The 15,330-nt window shown below is 47.7% G+C and overlaps 6 protein-coding genes across 6 annotated transcripts; 3 read left to right on the top strand and 3 right to left on the bottom strand.

Moving 5' to 3' along the window:
- Positions 1-511: 511 nt before the first annotated feature.
- Positions 512-4,853, bottom strand: BT62DRAFT_931597 (uncharacterized protein). The gene is made up of 12 exons (XM_043186163.1): positions 4,311-4,853; positions 4,060-4,259; positions 3,737-3,918; positions 3,495-3,686; positions 3,028-3,447; positions 1,818-2,978; positions 1,512-1,763; positions 1,404-1,457; positions 1,199-1,357; positions 1,029-1,142; positions 922-977; positions 512-869 (listed from the first exon to the last, which is right to left on the bottom strand). Exons 1-12 carry the CDS (start codon positions 4,625-4,627, stop codon positions 635-637), a joined length of 3,342 nt encoding a protein of 1,113 aa, XP_043040526.1. The 5' UTR covers positions 4,628-4,853; the 3' UTR covers positions 512-634.
- A 400-nt stretch (positions 4,854-5,253) lies between these two features.
- BT62DRAFT_97790 (uncharacterized protein) lies at positions 5,254-5,761 on the top strand. The gene has a single exon (XM_043189309.1). It carries the CDS (start codon positions 5,349-5,351, stop codon positions 5,637-5,639), a length of 291 nt encoding a protein of 96 aa, XP_043040525.1. The 5' UTR covers positions 5,254-5,348; the 3' UTR covers positions 5,640-5,761.
- A 1,068-nt stretch (positions 5,762-6,829) lies between these two features.
- Positions 6,830-8,633, top strand: BT62DRAFT_1020517 (aldehyde dehydrogenase; the record flags this gene model as incomplete). Its single annotated transcript, XM_043178264.1, has 7 exons — positions 6,830-7,278; positions 7,335-7,584; positions 7,638-7,736; positions 7,791-8,169; positions 8,221-8,355; positions 8,404-8,467; positions 8,522-8,633. The coding sequence occupies 7 exons, from the start codon at positions 6,830-6,832 to the stop codon at positions 8,616-8,618; spliced, it is 1,473 nt and encodes a 490-aa protein (XP_043040524.1). The 3' UTR covers positions 8,619-8,633.
- Positions 8,634-9,215: 582 nt separating this feature from the next.
- BT62DRAFT_97890 (uncharacterized protein) lies at positions 9,216-10,766 on the top strand. Its single transcript, XM_043189390.1, has 8 exons — positions 9,216-9,300; positions 9,354-9,837; positions 9,985-10,052; positions 10,105-10,181; positions 10,238-10,252; positions 10,314-10,369; positions 10,425-10,613; positions 10,674-10,766. The coding sequence occupies exons 2-7, from the start codon at positions 9,461-9,463 to the stop codon at positions 10,525-10,527; spliced, it is 696 nt and encodes a 231-aa protein (XP_043040523.1). The 5' UTR covers positions 9,216-9,300; positions 9,354-9,460; the 3' UTR covers positions 10,528-10,613; positions 10,674-10,766.
- Positions 10,767-11,899: 1,133 nt separating this feature from the next.
- On the bottom strand, positions 11,900-13,814 carry BT62DRAFT_893878 (FAD-linked oxidoreductase; the record flags this gene model as incomplete). The annotated part of the gene is made up of 8 exons (XM_043183162.1): positions 11,900-12,016; positions 12,072-12,099; positions 12,156-12,222; positions 12,285-12,709; positions 12,760-12,879; positions 12,926-13,197; positions 13,246-13,509; positions 13,563-13,814. The coding sequence occupies 8 exons, from the start codon at positions 13,812-13,814 to the stop codon at positions 11,900-11,902; spliced, it is 1,545 nt and encodes a 514-aa protein (XP_043040522.1).
- A 393-nt stretch (positions 13,815-14,207) lies between these two features.
- Positions 14,208-15,321, bottom strand: BT62DRAFT_931590 (uncharacterized protein). Its single transcript, XM_043186162.1, has 5 exons — positions 15,251-15,321; positions 14,965-15,195; positions 14,705-14,914; positions 14,458-14,655; positions 14,208-14,404 (listed from the first exon to the last, which is right to left on the bottom strand). Exons 1-5 carry the CDS (start codon positions 15,305-15,307, stop codon positions 14,243-14,245), a joined length of 858 nt encoding a protein of 285 aa, XP_043040521.1. The 5' UTR covers positions 15,308-15,321; the 3' UTR covers positions 14,208-14,242.
- Between the last annotated feature and the right edge of the window lie 9 nt (positions 15,322-15,330).

Raw genomic sequence — 15,330 nt, 5'->3', positions numbered from 1 at the left:
GCTCAATCAAACAAATCTAAAGCGGCCGAGTGAACATGAGTCTAGGCAAAAAATCCTTCATATACCCTCTCTGAATGTATTCCAGCGTAACACGAATGTGAGATAATACGAGGAAACGGAGGCACGGCTGACCGTATCTTAGAAACGGACGGTCCGACGCAAACTCGACTTGGGAGATTTCAAGTTGGGACAATTAGCGTTCTCCAATTTCACCTTCTGATAACTTAGCGCTTGCCTGTTGATGGTACTTATATACCTTTCGGTGATAGAAATAGTTTAGAATAGACGGACGACTAGGAACCCCGGAGATTTGGCTCTTTGGAGAAGCACCTGGAACACGTTAATTATGGTTGCAAAGAGCAGGGGTATAGAATTACCCGGGGGCTCTGCCATTTCGATGTCTTTGTTTAGCTCCATTAAAGTGCAATGATGACTTGACGGCGTTCAGTGAGTTGAGCAACGAGAGCTGAAGAAGTTCAAAGTAGATCAAAGGACGAATGAACGTGATGGGATTAGATGTTCGCCATGGGGGTCGTACCGCAGAAGACAGTCTAAGTTGGATTTCGAGAAGGGCCAAAATGACATACAGCAAGTAGTTGCGAAACAAATCGAGGGGCATACATACACAGCGTCGTCATGAAGGTACCGGCCCTGGCTTGGAAGAGCTCTCTAACCACTTCTTTCGAAGAACATTCCTGGCTCGCAGGTTCTCCGTCGCCTTCTGTACATCCTCCTGCTGCCGTATCTTCCACAGATAATCCTCCGAATCCGATACGAAGAACAGACGGTACGTACGGACGCACACTTTGATTTTCAAGCCGTCGCTGGTCTTGATGTTCGGTTCAGTCGGAATGGTCGCCGGCAGATTTCTAATGAAGAATGATAAACATCTGGGATAATTCACGCAAGGACAGTACTCACTTTCGCAGGAACGGCCGTCTGACTTTCGTTTGAGGTACGTCAGTTGTTGGACCGGTCTGTATAGTAAGGTGAGGATTATCGATGGTAATCACAGAGGAGTAACGCACCTGAGTGTAGGTTTTTATGTACGCCTGCCACCGTCCTGTCAATACTTCCGAATCATCGAAGCTGGAATCGTCCTTTCCAATCAATTGGACCGTCATCTTCTTCGACTCCGGCAGCTGATCCCATCTCGTCAATCCAATAGATACAATATAAAGACACCGATGCCACGCACCCAGTCGATACGAAATAGATTCTCATCCGGCCCAAGCACCTTTTCAGCATTATGTCGACTATTCAGGTAGTCTTGTGTTGTTAGGGAAGGAATACTTCGGTCCCGCTTCAGAGTTTCTAACAGCTCCTGACTCTTGGTGTCGGCTAGGATTATTTCGACCTGGCAGATGCTTAGAACACATACATGCGGAAATAATCACTCTCACCTGTTTGATGATCGATCCGATCAGCTTGTCAACGGTGAAGATCTTGTAGGCTTCCTGCACAGTAGTCGTCAGTCTAATCATCAAATCATGTGGAAGTAAAAAATATACCTTGACTCCAAACATAAGCCGCATCTGTTCCTCAAACGCTTGTTGCTCCAACTCGTTATCGAACAAGCGTTCGCAAGATTCGAGCATCAGCTCGTAAAAGTGGCTCGCGTTGCGGTTGGGATCGCTCATGCTCTCAATGAAAGCAGTAGCCTGAACCGAAAGTCCAGTGATGGGCGGTGCTTTGCTTTGTGGTCCCTCCATCGCGAGTTGGTTCGAGATGTTTCGGAACTTCAAAAGCCGCGTATACATAACCTTATCACGAGAACAGCATTAGAAGTTGCAGAACCGAAATGTCAACCAGCGTACCTCGAGTAATCGCAGCAAAACATAAAAGTTAGTATTCGTAAAGAACGTGTTCTTGACCCGTCGTTGCTGACCCTCGGCTGGACCACCATCTGCCGGCGTAGGCGATGGCACGCGAGACAGAGAAGGAGACGATGCTTCTTGCGCTCTAGTTTTCCTGATCGTCGACTTGGCCTGCTCGCTCTTGAGCAGTTTCTTTCTCAAGTCACCCGTGGCGGCTCCTACGCCTCCCTTCCTCCCCTTCCCATTCCCTTTCGAGCTCCCAACACTCGACACCTCCGTATCGCTAGCATCACTCGGATCGCTAAACATATTCTCTTGAATGACTTGGAAAGCATTGTTGAACGCCACTGGATCCAAAACGAAGAAAAGGGGAACAAACGAACGTAGGAGTAGCTCTATCCGTTTACGTTCAGTGAGTGCGATCTGCCCTAGAGTGCGGTCCAAAAACGAGAACGTCAGCTTCAGTCCATCTTGCATCACGGACACATCGTCGATCATGAATTCCAACTGATGGGAGGGCCGTGTTCTACCGAAAAGGGGATCAATCAACGACGCGCGTTTCGCCATCTGCTCCTCCCGTGCGGCCTCAATCTGGTTGATGAACGACCTGGCCGAAGTGGCCCTCTTGTCCGTCAATCTAAACGTGATGCTCTGGTGATCGAGACTTCTGATGTAGTTCCTCGCGTCGACCTCTCGCCACACTTTGTTCCATTCCCTCTGTGCCCGTTTCCATTCCTCCTCCTTGGCCTTCAGCCGGTTTAGGACCGGAAGGATAGTCTGTGAAGGGAAATCCTGCATCGCTTGGATCAGCTCTAATCCAGGTTCCCGACCCCAGATCTTCTTGATGACCCGGTGATTGATTGCCTTGGCCGATCCATTCAGATTAGGCTTCAGTTTGAAGGTGGCTCGTTCTTCTGGGTTTAGCTGTGCGACTTTGTTGCTGATGGGTTCGAGGATGGCGATTGTGCGAACGATGGCCTCGATGTGGAAGTCGTATTCGTGGCGTTCTTCCTCGCTGCGGTGAAGGGCTTCTTCAAAGACGTTCTTTTTGGTGGATACCATAGGAGGGTCTTCGCTCGTCCATGTTGGATGCGAAACCCATTCGTCGTTTAGCACGGAACGGCACATGTCGTCGCGTCCAGAGCAAGTGACGTGAGCTTCCTGCAAGTACATGAGTTGAAGATCCGACGGATGATAACAGGGTGCTCACACTAGGATGCAGCTTGCGATAGCTGCCGTACTTCGTGCTCATGTCCATCCTTGTAGGCCGATCTTGGAAACCGGCGACAATGGGTCTTGTCATTCCAAAGAGCTGATGCTGCTCAAAGATATGATAGTCCCGCTCCTTCTTTTCGTCCCAGCCAAGAATATCTTTGAACTGCCGCATCAACTCACCGTCTCCCGCGAGGAAGTTCCGACTCTCTTTGACCAACCGTCCCATATCAATGATGCCCTGAGTGAAGAGATTGATAACTTTGAGGAATTCGTTGTAGGATTCTCGGCTATCGAGTGATTGTTTTACGCGGTCGAAGAAGCGCGTGTCATCCGGCGGTGGAGGAGGAGCATGGCGTCGTTCAGATTTGAATGCGGAGGGAATGTCTTGTGAGATAGACGATTTGAGTTTTTTAACCTGTAAAAAGTCGGATTGGCCGCAGCAGCCAAAAAGCGCGGACATACCTTGTGAGGATTGCTTGACGACAGTTTCGTCTCTTTCTCTACCAACCTTCTCTTCCTCTTCTGCGGAAGTAGCTGTCCTCCATCCATCTTCTTCTTGCCTTCGTCCATCATGGCTGACTCTGGCATGAATATATGAAAGTCGGCCCTCAAATCGGGATCGTCTTTGAACAGTCTGGCTATTTGTTTGGATACCTGTCCCTGTCGGTTACAGAATCGATAATAGTAAAACAAAAATAAAATACCTCGTCGATATTATCATGCTTCCTGTGATAGCGTGACAAAATGTCAAGGAACTGCTGGTACGTGTCCGGGTCACATCGTTGCTTGATCTTTTGCACGTAATCAAAAGCGGGGCCCATTATCTGCTTGTCGAGTTCGAGGCCAAGAGCTTTGGGATCGGGGGTTCGACCCTCGGGATTTCGTCCTGCGGGAGGCATAAGCACTGCTGACAATGTTGCAGAACAAAACCCCGTAGGGCATGACGGTACAAGAGGCCTCCTAGAATGCTGAATAACATCCTGATCGTGCGACGTATGTGCGTCACCCGAATATAAGTGACACTCACCTGGAGGTAGAATGGGGGGTTGCTGATAAAGGATAATCGTTCCGTCGCTATTGATGACGGTGATTCGGTTGTGTGTCGGACCGTCCGAGGTGCATTCGATACGATACCCCGCTGGCAAAAACGTATTGAATCCGATAATGAGCTGAGGGTGACCGAAGAACAGATGTGATACACGTTCTATGACACCTGGTGTGTCGATCCTGCGCTCCCCATAAGAAGAAAAGGGGGAAAAGAGATCACAAAAAACGCACAGCTGGCTCTTAAATTCCTTCATAATGTCCAAAAATTGATTATAGACGTCAGGCTGGTCCTGGAACTGTACCTTGACAGCATCAAGGTAGCTGAGGGCATCTGTCACGTTGAGCGGACGGGGTTCCGGCGTATTCATTGGAGGAGAAGAGGGAGAGACGTCGACAACCATGGGAGTCGAGGGGTGCAGCAGTAGAGCTACCGAGTCCGACCTGGCCTCTGTCGTCACTGGGACCGGCGTCGGAGACTGCTGGACACTAGCGTCCTTCACGGAGATCTCCTTGGAGATTTCGTTCTCCGGTGCGGCTGCCGTTTTCATGGAAGAATCGCCTGCCCCATGGCTGGATATTAGGTTCTGATTGTCGGGTAAACCTGATCCTTTCGGCTCGGTGTCACGGACAGGTTCGGTATTCGAATTTGGTGACGGAACGTCGACGTCCATGATGAATATGTCGTCGTCAACAGGAGGAGAGTCCGGGCGTCGCTGTTGACGTTCAGGAAAGAAAAGCGATAAGAGAGGTCCGTGCGCCGATCGCTGCTACACGTGGTCGGTCTGATGTTGCAATTTCAAATGCAAGCGATCATTGTTTGCTTCCGCGCCACTGAATCATTGTCCTCTCATCGATAGCCTGTGCCTTCGGACGCTCAAAAATTTTACAAGCTCCCTATCGACAAATATATGTACGATGGTGACAGAGCGGATGCGCACCATTAGCTCAAAAAACGGAATAGCTTCAACCGTTGGATACGAAGGAACTGTATTTATAATGTACGTTACAGTGAGCAACTCAGTTATGCCTCTCATCACTCTCCTCATCATCTGCGGCGCGTCCAGAGAGGCAGGTCTCATTGTCTTCCCACACCACTCCTACGCTGGGTTTCTGTTCTCTATATACATCGGAGAATATGTGCACAATGGTGGCATTGCCGCGGTCACAATGAAAGGAACGGATCACAATTAGCTCGAGAAATGGAATATCGTGGATAGCTTCAAGACGTCACATCCGTACGATGCTCAGGATCCGTATTTATCATGCAGGATGCCGGTGAGTAGCTCAGTTATGCCTCTCTTTGCTCCTCTCATCATCCATGGTACATCCAAAGCGTCCAGCAACAATACAGTCTTCGATGTCCAGAATCCATACACCAGTTCAGTAGTGGGAATGACTGCCTCTGCAATCTTCCACAATGTCGCCCAAATGCTCCAAACTCCAGAATACAACGAGGTCATCGCTCTATCTCAAATCAAAACTGGAGCAAACGGAACGGCCGTCAGCAACTGGCAGATTGCTTATGCCTTTATCTACAGCATCGTCTCCTTTTGCCACTAACTTCACGGAAAACATTCCCCATCAGACGCTATTTCAGGCTCGCAGGTTATCGGCCATGTATGTTGTCATCATCACTTACATTCGCTTGGCTTCTCCGTTTGTCCGTCAGTAGCCTTGACGGCTCTCGCAGTCACTTATGTCATTCTATGCGGGAATACAGTGATCCTCAGGCCTTCCGAATACAGTCGTAAATCACAAGCATTTTTGGCCTTTTTAACAAAGCTGGAGTTCTGAAAATTGTTCCAATGGGGAGGGAGGTAACGCCTAGATTAACAGCTGAAATCATTGCACAACCACTTCTTCGCAAGATATCGGCATGGTTGCTTTTGGTACTCTACGCATTCTGTAACCCTCCCCAGCGGTTCATTGGCAATGAAAACGTTGGCGGATCTGTCTCCATCAAAGTTTAAACTTTTTGTTCTCGAATTGGGAGGTAACGCACCTTCGATCGTAACTTCTTATTCTCCTCAAAATCTACATTCCAAATCAGCAACAGCTGTCATTGACATGATTCGGGAATGTTCCTGTCGGTGATATGCAGGCTGATGGTGCTCCAACTTGTCAAGCCGGGTGGGTATGAAGCTTTGGGAGTGCGAATCATCTGACCTGGGTAAATCTGATTTTACAATTCCAATTGTTATGTTCTGATTTCACAGTTTTTTGCACGACTGCCTTCGACACACTCGAGGAAGCGGTTTCTCTGGTGAACCAGTATTCGTTGGCATCGTCTGTTTGAACATCCAACGTGTATACTTCTCAGCAAATTTCGAGTCAGCTACGTTCAGGTCAGTGATCCTATCTGTTTCAAGGATATGCCTTGACAATGCCAAACTAGTAGGATACACCCACATCAACGGACCGACGTCATAGGTTGAACCGACCTGTGCCGTAGCAACTGCTGTTGAGTGAACCCATCGTTTCAATAATTTGCCTGCAACTTAATATTTTCACTAGTGATGGATCGTCTGGTTATGGTTGATTTGATGAATTACATGTCACCCACCGCGTACAAGCACTCGTTGTCTAAATGTGTGTCCCATTTCTAAATCAGTATGTGCTAATAAACAGGCCACCCATTTTCTGGTGACCTTTCTCATGACACCATCAATAGTCAGCAACCGGCGCATGATGTCTACCAAACAATACTCCACGGTTATAAATTAGATCAAGTTGAGGTCCAAAGTATTGATATGTCTGGAGCTCTTCCATTCACCCCGCTCTTCATCAATGGGCAGAAGGTTCCTTCCAGCGATAACGAGACATTCGATATCTCGAACCCATACTCCCATGCCATAGTAGGCAGATCTGCATCAGCGACCAGCGCTGACTGCCTCGCGGCCATCGATGCAGCCCATACTGCCTTCAAGACGTGGGAATATTCTCCGCTCCAGCAGCGGAAAGACCTTCTTATCAAGGCTGCCGATATCCTCTCCACTGGCCGTTACAAACAACTCATCCTGCAGTCCATGAAGGAAGAGACTGCCGCTCCAATCGACTTTTGTATGTATAATTGGGGCTCCTCGCAGCTTTTTCTTCGTGACACAGCGAAACTTGGGGATCTTATGGGCGATGAGAGAACAGCATCGGATAGGGTTCCCGGCGCAGAAGTCCTCGTTCAGAGAAGAGCAATGGGTGTGATGTGAGTCGTACTTACATAGTCTGGATTCCTCCGACCGACGATGTCGTATACGCTAGCTTTGGCATTGCCCCATGGAATGCACCTATCTCACTCACACTGCGTGCTATTGCCGTACCCATTCTTTGTGGAAACACCGTCGTGCTGAAATCATCAGAATTGAGTCCGAGGAGCCAGTTCATCGTCGCGGAACTATTACATGAGGCCGGACTGCCCGAAGGGGTACTTAATGTAGTTTCTATATCGAGGGAGGATTCACCTGCCTTGACTGCTGAGATCATTGCGCATCCGGCTGTACGGAAGATTAATGTCAGCCGCTAGATTTTGGGGTTTCTTTGCGCTGAAATGTTCATTCTTTGCAGTTCACAGGGAGCGATCGTGTAGGAAAGATAATCGCAAGCGAAGCAGCGAAGTATCTCAAACCTTGTGTTTTCGAGCTTGGTGGAAAGGCGCCTTCAATTGTAGGTCAAATACCTCAGTCTGTGCTACAACGCTCCCTCAGAATTCTTCCGCAGGTTCTCAACGACGCCGATATAGATGCCGCCGCAAAAGGCATAGTATCCGGAGCCCTCCTCTACTCTGGCCAAATCTGCATGTCTACCAGCAGAGTCCTTGTACAGCGGGGCGTATCCGACGCTTTGACAGAGAAGATCTGCGTACTCTGCAAATCTCTGAAAGCTGGAGATCCATATACGGACCCGACGGCTAAGCTCTCTGCCTTGTTTTCCGAACGTTCGGCAGAGAATGTGTTGAGTATGTTCCACGAGGCTATTGGAGAGGGAGCGCAAGTCCTCATAGGAGATGTCACGAGGGATGGTTCTGTGATACAACCACATGTGTTCACCGGCGTTAAACCGGGTACTAGGCTGTGGGAGCGGGAAGTTTTTGGACCTGGTGGGTGCTTTTGTGACATCCGAATGTCCGCTCTCTAAATGGGCATTGTAGAACTTTCGATTACGACCTTCAACACGATTGATGAAGCCGTGGAACTCACAAATATGTCCGATTACACACTTACATCATCTCTGTGGACGTCTGATTTAGGTGCTGCAGAGAAACTGGCACCTCGGATTCGGGCAGGTAAACTTAGTGACTCTGTCTAAGTTGACGGTTCCTGATGACATCCAGGTTATGCCAATGTTAACGGTTCCACCATTCACTCGGAGACCTTCTTGGGTATTATTGGACTTGGGTGAGCTCTTTACTCGGACATAGCATCTCCAAGCTCATTATCAACTTTTCGAAGCGGTTCTTCGGGATATGGCCGATTCAATATCGAAGACTTCACTAATAGGTGTTTGGTAGTGTTCCATCCACCACAGCAATATCCCCTAACATCATAAGCGCCATGTTATCGCCGATGTTGTATATACTACTGTGAAATGCTGTATGAAAATATCCGTGTGACGAGAGCTGTCAAAACAAGCACCCAGTAGAAAGGGTCAGTTGAGCACATTTTCTTTTCGGTGCTTGAACTTTTACCATCATTGTCGTCCTTCAAAAGCACCGCAACAGTACTTAACCTGGAAACCTGGATCCAGATGGCTAAGCTCATCGCGACTGCCGCGGATATGGCACCCTTTCTGTACATCAAAAACGTTTTCGGGTGTGTAGTACTTCTACTGGAGGCCATTGATATACGTCACAATAATCCTTGTCACGTTTTATTGCTCATTAACAGGGGTAACAGAAAGCTAACCAGAACGATAAGGATTTACTAGATTTGGCGGAGAGTATAGGGAAGGCGATGGTCGTGATTCAGGATACCGTTATAGAACACGGCGAAAGTAGCGCTCTCCGTTTCCGTGATATTTGTGCAGAGCTTCAAACGTGAGCGAGCACAAACACGTCTTGAAGCTTCCTTAATGAAAGCGTTTTTCAGATACTTGATGAGCTGAATTGTTGAAGTAAAACAGCACCCGGCACAAGTACCATCGGTTCAAGAGTTTCTTGAGGACAAAGAAAGTTTCGGACACTATCAATAGTTACCAGCAACGCGTACGTGCGATCAAGGATGATTTTATCGTGCGTCTCACAGAGACCTTTACCAATCTAGTATCTTTACCATTCGTTCATAGATTCGTATTCCATTGACTCGCGTTTCGTTATTGCAGACATCAAAGATGGATTAAAGACCAGTGCAGATGCTCTTACTAGCCCCATCGAGACGTCACAACGGCATGCCATGTCTAACATTGACAAGCATGCAGATAGGATATACGAAGAGATACATACGTGGGGTGTTTTGCATAGCAAGAAGACCGACAAGCTTAGCGCGGACATCCAGACATTGAAGGAACGGGGCTTGTACAAAGGATTTGCACTTTATTCTTCTTGTACGAGGAATCCACTGATTGATCGCGTGTCGATTACAGATTCGAGATGTCCTTCCAGGGGATATCTATTTGAGAGAGAACTCCTTAATCCTTCAGATCGCCTACACCCACTAGACAATGCTTTAGTGTTTACTGATTATAAAGCCGACGTTAATAACAGTAACACGCCCAAAATTGTTCACGTATATCGACGTTTCCACAGCAATGAACAAGATGCCACGACCGTGCGTTGCATCAATTCTGTCTCATCTCCTGGAGCTTAGGTGTCCTCAAGCAATTCCATGTAGATGCAAGTAGACCGATAAATCTTAAGGATGCCTACAGCATTTTGTGACAGTATTCATAAGTACTAATCTTATGGTCTTGGACCTAGGCACCAGAATATTGCCCAGGTCTTCGGTGTATGCGGCTCTACGGATTTCACTGCCGTTATATTTCATGGTAATGAGAATCATTATTTATTTAATATTTCTAAGCTTACACCTGTCCGGAGGCTTCACACGACACTCGATCTCCAACTATTGTGTATCCTTTACTGCAACTCAGTTGTTGCACTTCTATACACAACTAGTATGCTTCTTCAAAATTTGCTGTAGTGTTACTAAAATAATTGTGCGTTTCTGTAGTTCAGTGATTTAGAGGTGACGCATTTCCCGACTCTACTTCGTGTCAACCTTGAATGGTAAAATTAGTCGACCTCAGGTTACCTCAGTAGATTTTACCATACATCTCCGCAGGGTTGGATGCACTATGTGTCTGTGAGTAATGATACGTCCTGAGAAAGCCTATCTAATTCTAACTACTAATGTCTAGAAGGATGAGAATCTCAGTAATGTATATGTCAATGAACAAGGTCGCTTCGTACTGTCAGGGCTCGCATTTCACTATTTTATTGGCCTCTATTCGGTGGATATAGTTCAGGATGGCGAAGCAGTTCGACTCGAGTGACGGAATCGATGCTGCGCTCTGATTCAATCAGAGAATGGAACTGGCTGATGCATCGTACGAATCTGTACAAAAGCCGTCTCATAGAGATTTACGGCGCCCTTTATTATCTCATAGGCGATGCCTGTACGATGGGATACAACCCTATACTTCAGTTTGAATGCCCCTGCGGTCCCGGTAGCGTGTTTACGGACAGTGCCATATGATTCTTCCATGGATGGCAAGGTACCAGTTGAGCTGCCTGAACGGAACGCAGAATGGATAAACGATGAGAATGATTCTCATGTGCAGGTGTGATTGACGTGAATATACATGTATACCTTCTGCTGACTTATTCACCCATCAGTGGATCATTTACCGCCCAATACTTGTCTGTCACTCAAGAGCATTGTCTTCTGATATCGCCCTCCTGGACATTAGAGGGTCGTACTCAGGTCACGGCGGATGATGTACTCATGGTTTGCGCAAGCTTCGAAATTGTCATTGTCCTCTTATCAGAACCCAAGGGGCATTGATTGTAGGGTGCACAACATGAAATACATCGAACGTTGGTATAGCATATCAGAGGAACTCGGAAATATACTGACCAATAACCAGTGTGTCAACGAATGTACTTTAACCTTCATATAACACCGTGTTATGACCCTTTCCAGTTGCTGGAAACGTTTATGGCAGACAGCGAACATGTGTCTGCTCTCTCACTAACAGTCTGTGAACCCCGTCTTGATTCACGATCCAAGAAAATTTGCCGGTCCGTCCTTCACTGGTTTTCTGACCTGAATCTATCCAAGGAGATATCCGTTGAGGAAGCGGAAGCTCTTTTTGGAATCGAAGTCGAGTTAGGCGCTCATGAAGGGCTGTCCTTCGTACCGCGAAAGACGTTTTCGACAATCATCGAGATCAACACCATATGCGGGTTTGATCCTGTTCTCGAGGGTGCGGACATATGTGAATACGTTGACCTTCCTTGCATGGAGATCTTCGAGAATCCAGCAAAACTCTACCATCGTAAGTGAATATCTGACATCTTGTGCTCGCGCTTTGCTAAAAAAAAAAAGGGCGCAGAGGCTATAAGATCGACACACATTGCCGGCACCTGTTCATGATCACAGAGCCATTACAGATGCTACAGACATTACCCCAATCACTCATGTACGAGCAGAGAAAGAACCATCATCCTCTCCCATGTAAAAGTGGTTCATCGCAGTCCTCATTGCGCCGAACATTGTTCTTCTATCATTGGTTATACGTTCTTCTACCTACGTATAGAGGTGTAGAGCAGACAGGTTATGTATGGATCGAGCCAATAGCCACCTTATATTACGATCCACCGAAATCTTGTACTATCCAAATATGCGCTTCCAAATTTGTGATCCCACTCTCCGCCTCTCTTCAGATGCTTGCCCGTCTCCAAGAACCGACTTATTCTCAATCGCTCGCCGTGATAGGTAAGGCATTACCTAGAAAAAAGTAGTCAATGAATAAAAAGTGACACACACACGACAAATTACATACCTCTGACAAAGCGCCATATGGAACATACCTGAACGATTCAAGTGAATAAGCTTGTTGAAGTAGATTAATAAGAAATTATCTTACTTGATGATCATTGGAGTACTCGACCGTGTCCTTTCCACCAAGTAATCAGTCAAAGCATCCCCCATACCTGAAAAACAAGACCATCAATCCATCACCATCCAATCTGATATAGAGAAATACAGCACCCACCAAAAAGCTGCCCGATAGTTAATCTTTCCGTAACGTCATCACCTAAGCTCACAGCCTCTTCCCCCTCGCCCTCTACATGCTTCGCCAGCCCCTCCCCCACCAACTCCGTCAAAATCAACTGACAGCTCGCCCAATTATGCGTTCCAAACAAGATCCCCATCGTCTGATCCTCTCTTCCCAGATCCTGCTTGAGCTCCCTGATAAGCACTTTTGCGCATTCGTTGTAGCATTTGTCCGTTTCCCACTTCTCCGCCCATACAGGCGGGAGAGGATCGGATGATATCGAGAGGGATGTTTTGCCGGCCCGATAACATTGGTGGGCGATGGTCTCGTGAGGGTGATACGCTCCTCGGACCAACTTGACGCCGAGGGCATAGTTGTCGGCTTGGGCATCTTTGAAGGACTGTTCGAGGTAGGATTGGGTCCTTTCATATGCGAATGTGTCAGAGATAGTCGCTGACGAGGAATTATCTACCTTTTGAGATACGCCTGGAAGGTCCCGTATATTAATGGTTGTACACCGTTCGATTCTCCCAATTTGTTGAACTCGCGCATGAGAGCCAGCTGCAGAGCGTCGATGGCAGGTTGATACCAGCTGGATTATCCATAACGGTCAGCAAATTGTTGTGATGGACGGCAACGGCAGAGCATGCCTGTATTCTGCATCGATGATAATCTTGACGCCTCTTTCCTTGGCACGTGTGCAGATTCGGTGAAGGTCAGCGTGCAGCTCTCGGAGGGATTTGATGTCCTCTTCAGTTAGATCACTCTTGATGGAACCGATCGGGGCATAGAGAAAGTCAAGGTCGCTAGCGTGAGGGCATCCAGGGAATGGAACAGAGGATTTGGGTCGTAAAGTGAGGAGAGCTGTTGAGTAACGGAGCAGGGAGTTAGCATCAGGAAGTAATGCGCTCTACACGTAATTAGTCTAGCATTCTGTAGCAACAAAGGATCAACGGACCAGTTTCACGGCTACCCAGGTCCTCCGACCTGTCGTCGCGTTTGCAAGGATGCCATCCTCGAAGTCGGCTGCGACGTCAATGCAATGGACCATTTCATTTACTATTCGTTTGTGCACAGGCTGCGAGACCTTCTTCAGAGACGCCGCCGCCGTTGCCTCATGCTCATCGACCTCTACAGAATAAGCAAACAATGTTCCCTTGTTAGCGGAGCGAAGGTCCTTTAGCAGCGGAACCGTCTCTAAAGCAGTATCTCCTCCGACGAACTGATCGCCTAGAATGAATAGAAGGGAAACAATGAAATATAGATGGGAATTACCTGATCAAAGAAAGTAACTCTAACCAAAGCCTCCGTTACTTGCTTGATACCCGGAATGCTCGTGAGCACGTCAAGCATCGTGGGGGATATATCGATCAAGGCCGGAAAGGAGCACATTGTGAAGACTATGTAGGATCGGACTAATTCACGCAGTGGTGTCTTCTTGTTCGCTGGATCGCCACCATCGCTATCGGCGTGGAGAGGAGAGGAAGATAGTCCCAAGCCAGTGGCTAGCAATATGCCCCCAGACATTGCACCAATCCCTAAGTGGGAAGTCCTGTGGGATACCCTGGAGCTGAATAACCGCCCATGGATAGCCCCCCGTCCCAGTTTCGCCCCAAAAAGTCGAGTAAGGATGCCTAAAGACATCTGGAAGATAAATCGTAAGATCCGGAACGGGCTCAAGGTGGTGGTAGTCAGAGAGCAAGAAAAGAAAGGCTCAGTGATAATTATAGCACGGGTCATGTCCGACATTCGTTTTTGCAGTAGTGGCTCCTGTTTATCTTTCCTCCCAGTAAGACGTCGACGATAAGATTGTCTTCAGTCAGGACTCCGCTTCGTTCTTCATTAAGAACAAGGGCACCCGTGTTTCACCCGTGCATTTTGCAATACCGTTTTTTCTTCCTCAAAAAGTAACATTTTATTGACTTGCAATATGTAGACCTGACGTACAATTTCATTCACCCAACAGCATACGCTTCAGACATCTTCCCAACCAGGGCCGCGAAATTTTCGGCCGGCATGAGCATCATTCTGCCTCGAGTGTCCAGTCCGAAAGATTCTTTATCGCGGGGCACAGTGGGTGACGTGGAGAAGGCATAGTCGACTGCATGTATGGAGGCCTAATGATTTGAGATATCGGATCCAATAATTCGGTTTAAAGAAGCGGCCTCACCTGCTTAATATATTCATCTTCAGGGTGAAACGGGTAGATACCGTCTGCAGGACGGGTGAATGTCGGAACTGGGGCTTTTTTTGTCTTCTTTGACTTGTGTGGCTTCGTCTGGGTGGAAGATAGCATCGTTTCTTCATCCTTCGTGAGGTGGTAGGTCCGCGATACGACGATGAGGTGTGAAAACGTGTACGACTCGTTCTGGTAGGGTCAGCAAGGAGGCTCAACCCAACAACGTAAAAGAACGCACATCGTCAATCGCCCATTTCAACTCATCCATCAACATGCGGTACATGGGAGGAATTACTTGGACAGGCATATTGATCAGCCGCTCGCACAGCACAAAGCCAACGTGCGACTCTGTCTGCGAAAAGAGTCCTTGTAAGGTAGCATGGAACGCCGGGTCTGTGGAGGACTTGTCCAGGAAATAGTTTGCCAGCGCCTTGATAGAAGGATGATCCTTTTCCTTCAAGGTAAGCAAAAGTCGACGAGAAACGACAGGCTACGCACTTTGTGTATATGCATATTCAGCACCGTCAGCAACGCATAAGGATCACTCTCCATTCCATCAGTTTTTATCGTCGTCCCCACCCTGGGCTGGCTCAGGATCAGGTCCGTGAGCTCGTGCGTGTGAAAAAGGTCGGCATCGCGCTGGAAAAGCTGGCCAATGAGCCTCTTCAAGGCATGGTAATCTACGTTGGGATTTGGGTCGAAAAAGTCGAAATCGACGTCGATCAGGCTCTACTGAGGAAGGTGAGTGAGAAAATTGGCTGTTGGGGGCCACGAAGAGACTTACAACGTCAGAATCATCGTCGGAGTCATCATTTTTCTTGTCCTGTTTTCGTTTGGACATCGCAGTAGTAGTTTATAAGCAAA

This window comes from Guyanagaster necrorhizus (assembly GCF_019112545.1).
Source record: "Guyanagaster necrorhizus MCA 3950 unplaced genomic scaffold BT62scaffold_11, whole genome shotgun sequence".
In the NCBI taxonomy this organism is placed as follows: Eukaryota; Fungi; Basidiomycota; class Agaricomycetes; order Agaricales; family Physalacriaceae; genus Guyanagaster; species Guyanagaster necrorhizus.
Note: the sequence above shows the minus strand (reverse complement) of the source record. Positions and strands in the feature narration are given on the sequence as shown.

Coding starts and splice junctions, on each gene's coding strand:
- BT62DRAFT_931597 (XM_043186163.1), bottom strand. CDS start 4,627: ATGAAAACGGCAGCCGCACCGGAGAACGAAATCTCCAAGGAGATCTCC. Junction 4,260..4,310: donor AAGGAATTTAAGAGCCAGCT/GTGCGTTTTTTG, acceptor TGGGGAGCGCAG/GATCGACACACCAGGTGTCA. Junction 2,979..3,027: donor ATCGCAAGCTGCATCCTAGT/GTGAGCACCCTG, acceptor ATGTACTTGCAG/GAAGCTCACGTCACTTGCTC.
- BT62DRAFT_97790 (XM_043189309.1), top strand. CDS start 5,349: ATGCCGGTGAGTAGCTCAGTTATGCCTCTCTTTGCTCCTCTCATCATC.
- BT62DRAFT_97890 (XM_043189390.1), top strand. CDS start 9,461: ATGTCTAACATTGACAAGCATGCAGATAGGATATACGAAGAGATACAT. Junction 9,838..9,984: donor GAACAAGATGCCACGACCGT/GCGTTGCATCAA, acceptor TCTTGGACCTAG/GCACCAGAATATTGCCCAGG. Junction 10,053..10,104: donor CACTGCCGTTATATTTCATG/GTAATGAGAATC, acceptor ACCTGTCCGGAG/GCTTCACACGACACTCGATC.
- BT62DRAFT_931590 (XM_043186162.1), bottom strand. CDS start 15,307: ATGTCCAAACGAAAACAGGACAAGAAAAATGATGACTCCGACGATGAT. Junction 14,656..14,704: donor TGAAATGGGCGATTGACGAT/GTGCGTTCTTTT, acceptor TGACCCTACCAG/AACGAGTCGTACACGTTTTC. Junction 14,405..14,457: donor AAGATGAATATATTAAGCAG/GTGAGGCCGCTT, acceptor TCAAATCATTAG/GCCTCCATACATGCAGTCGA.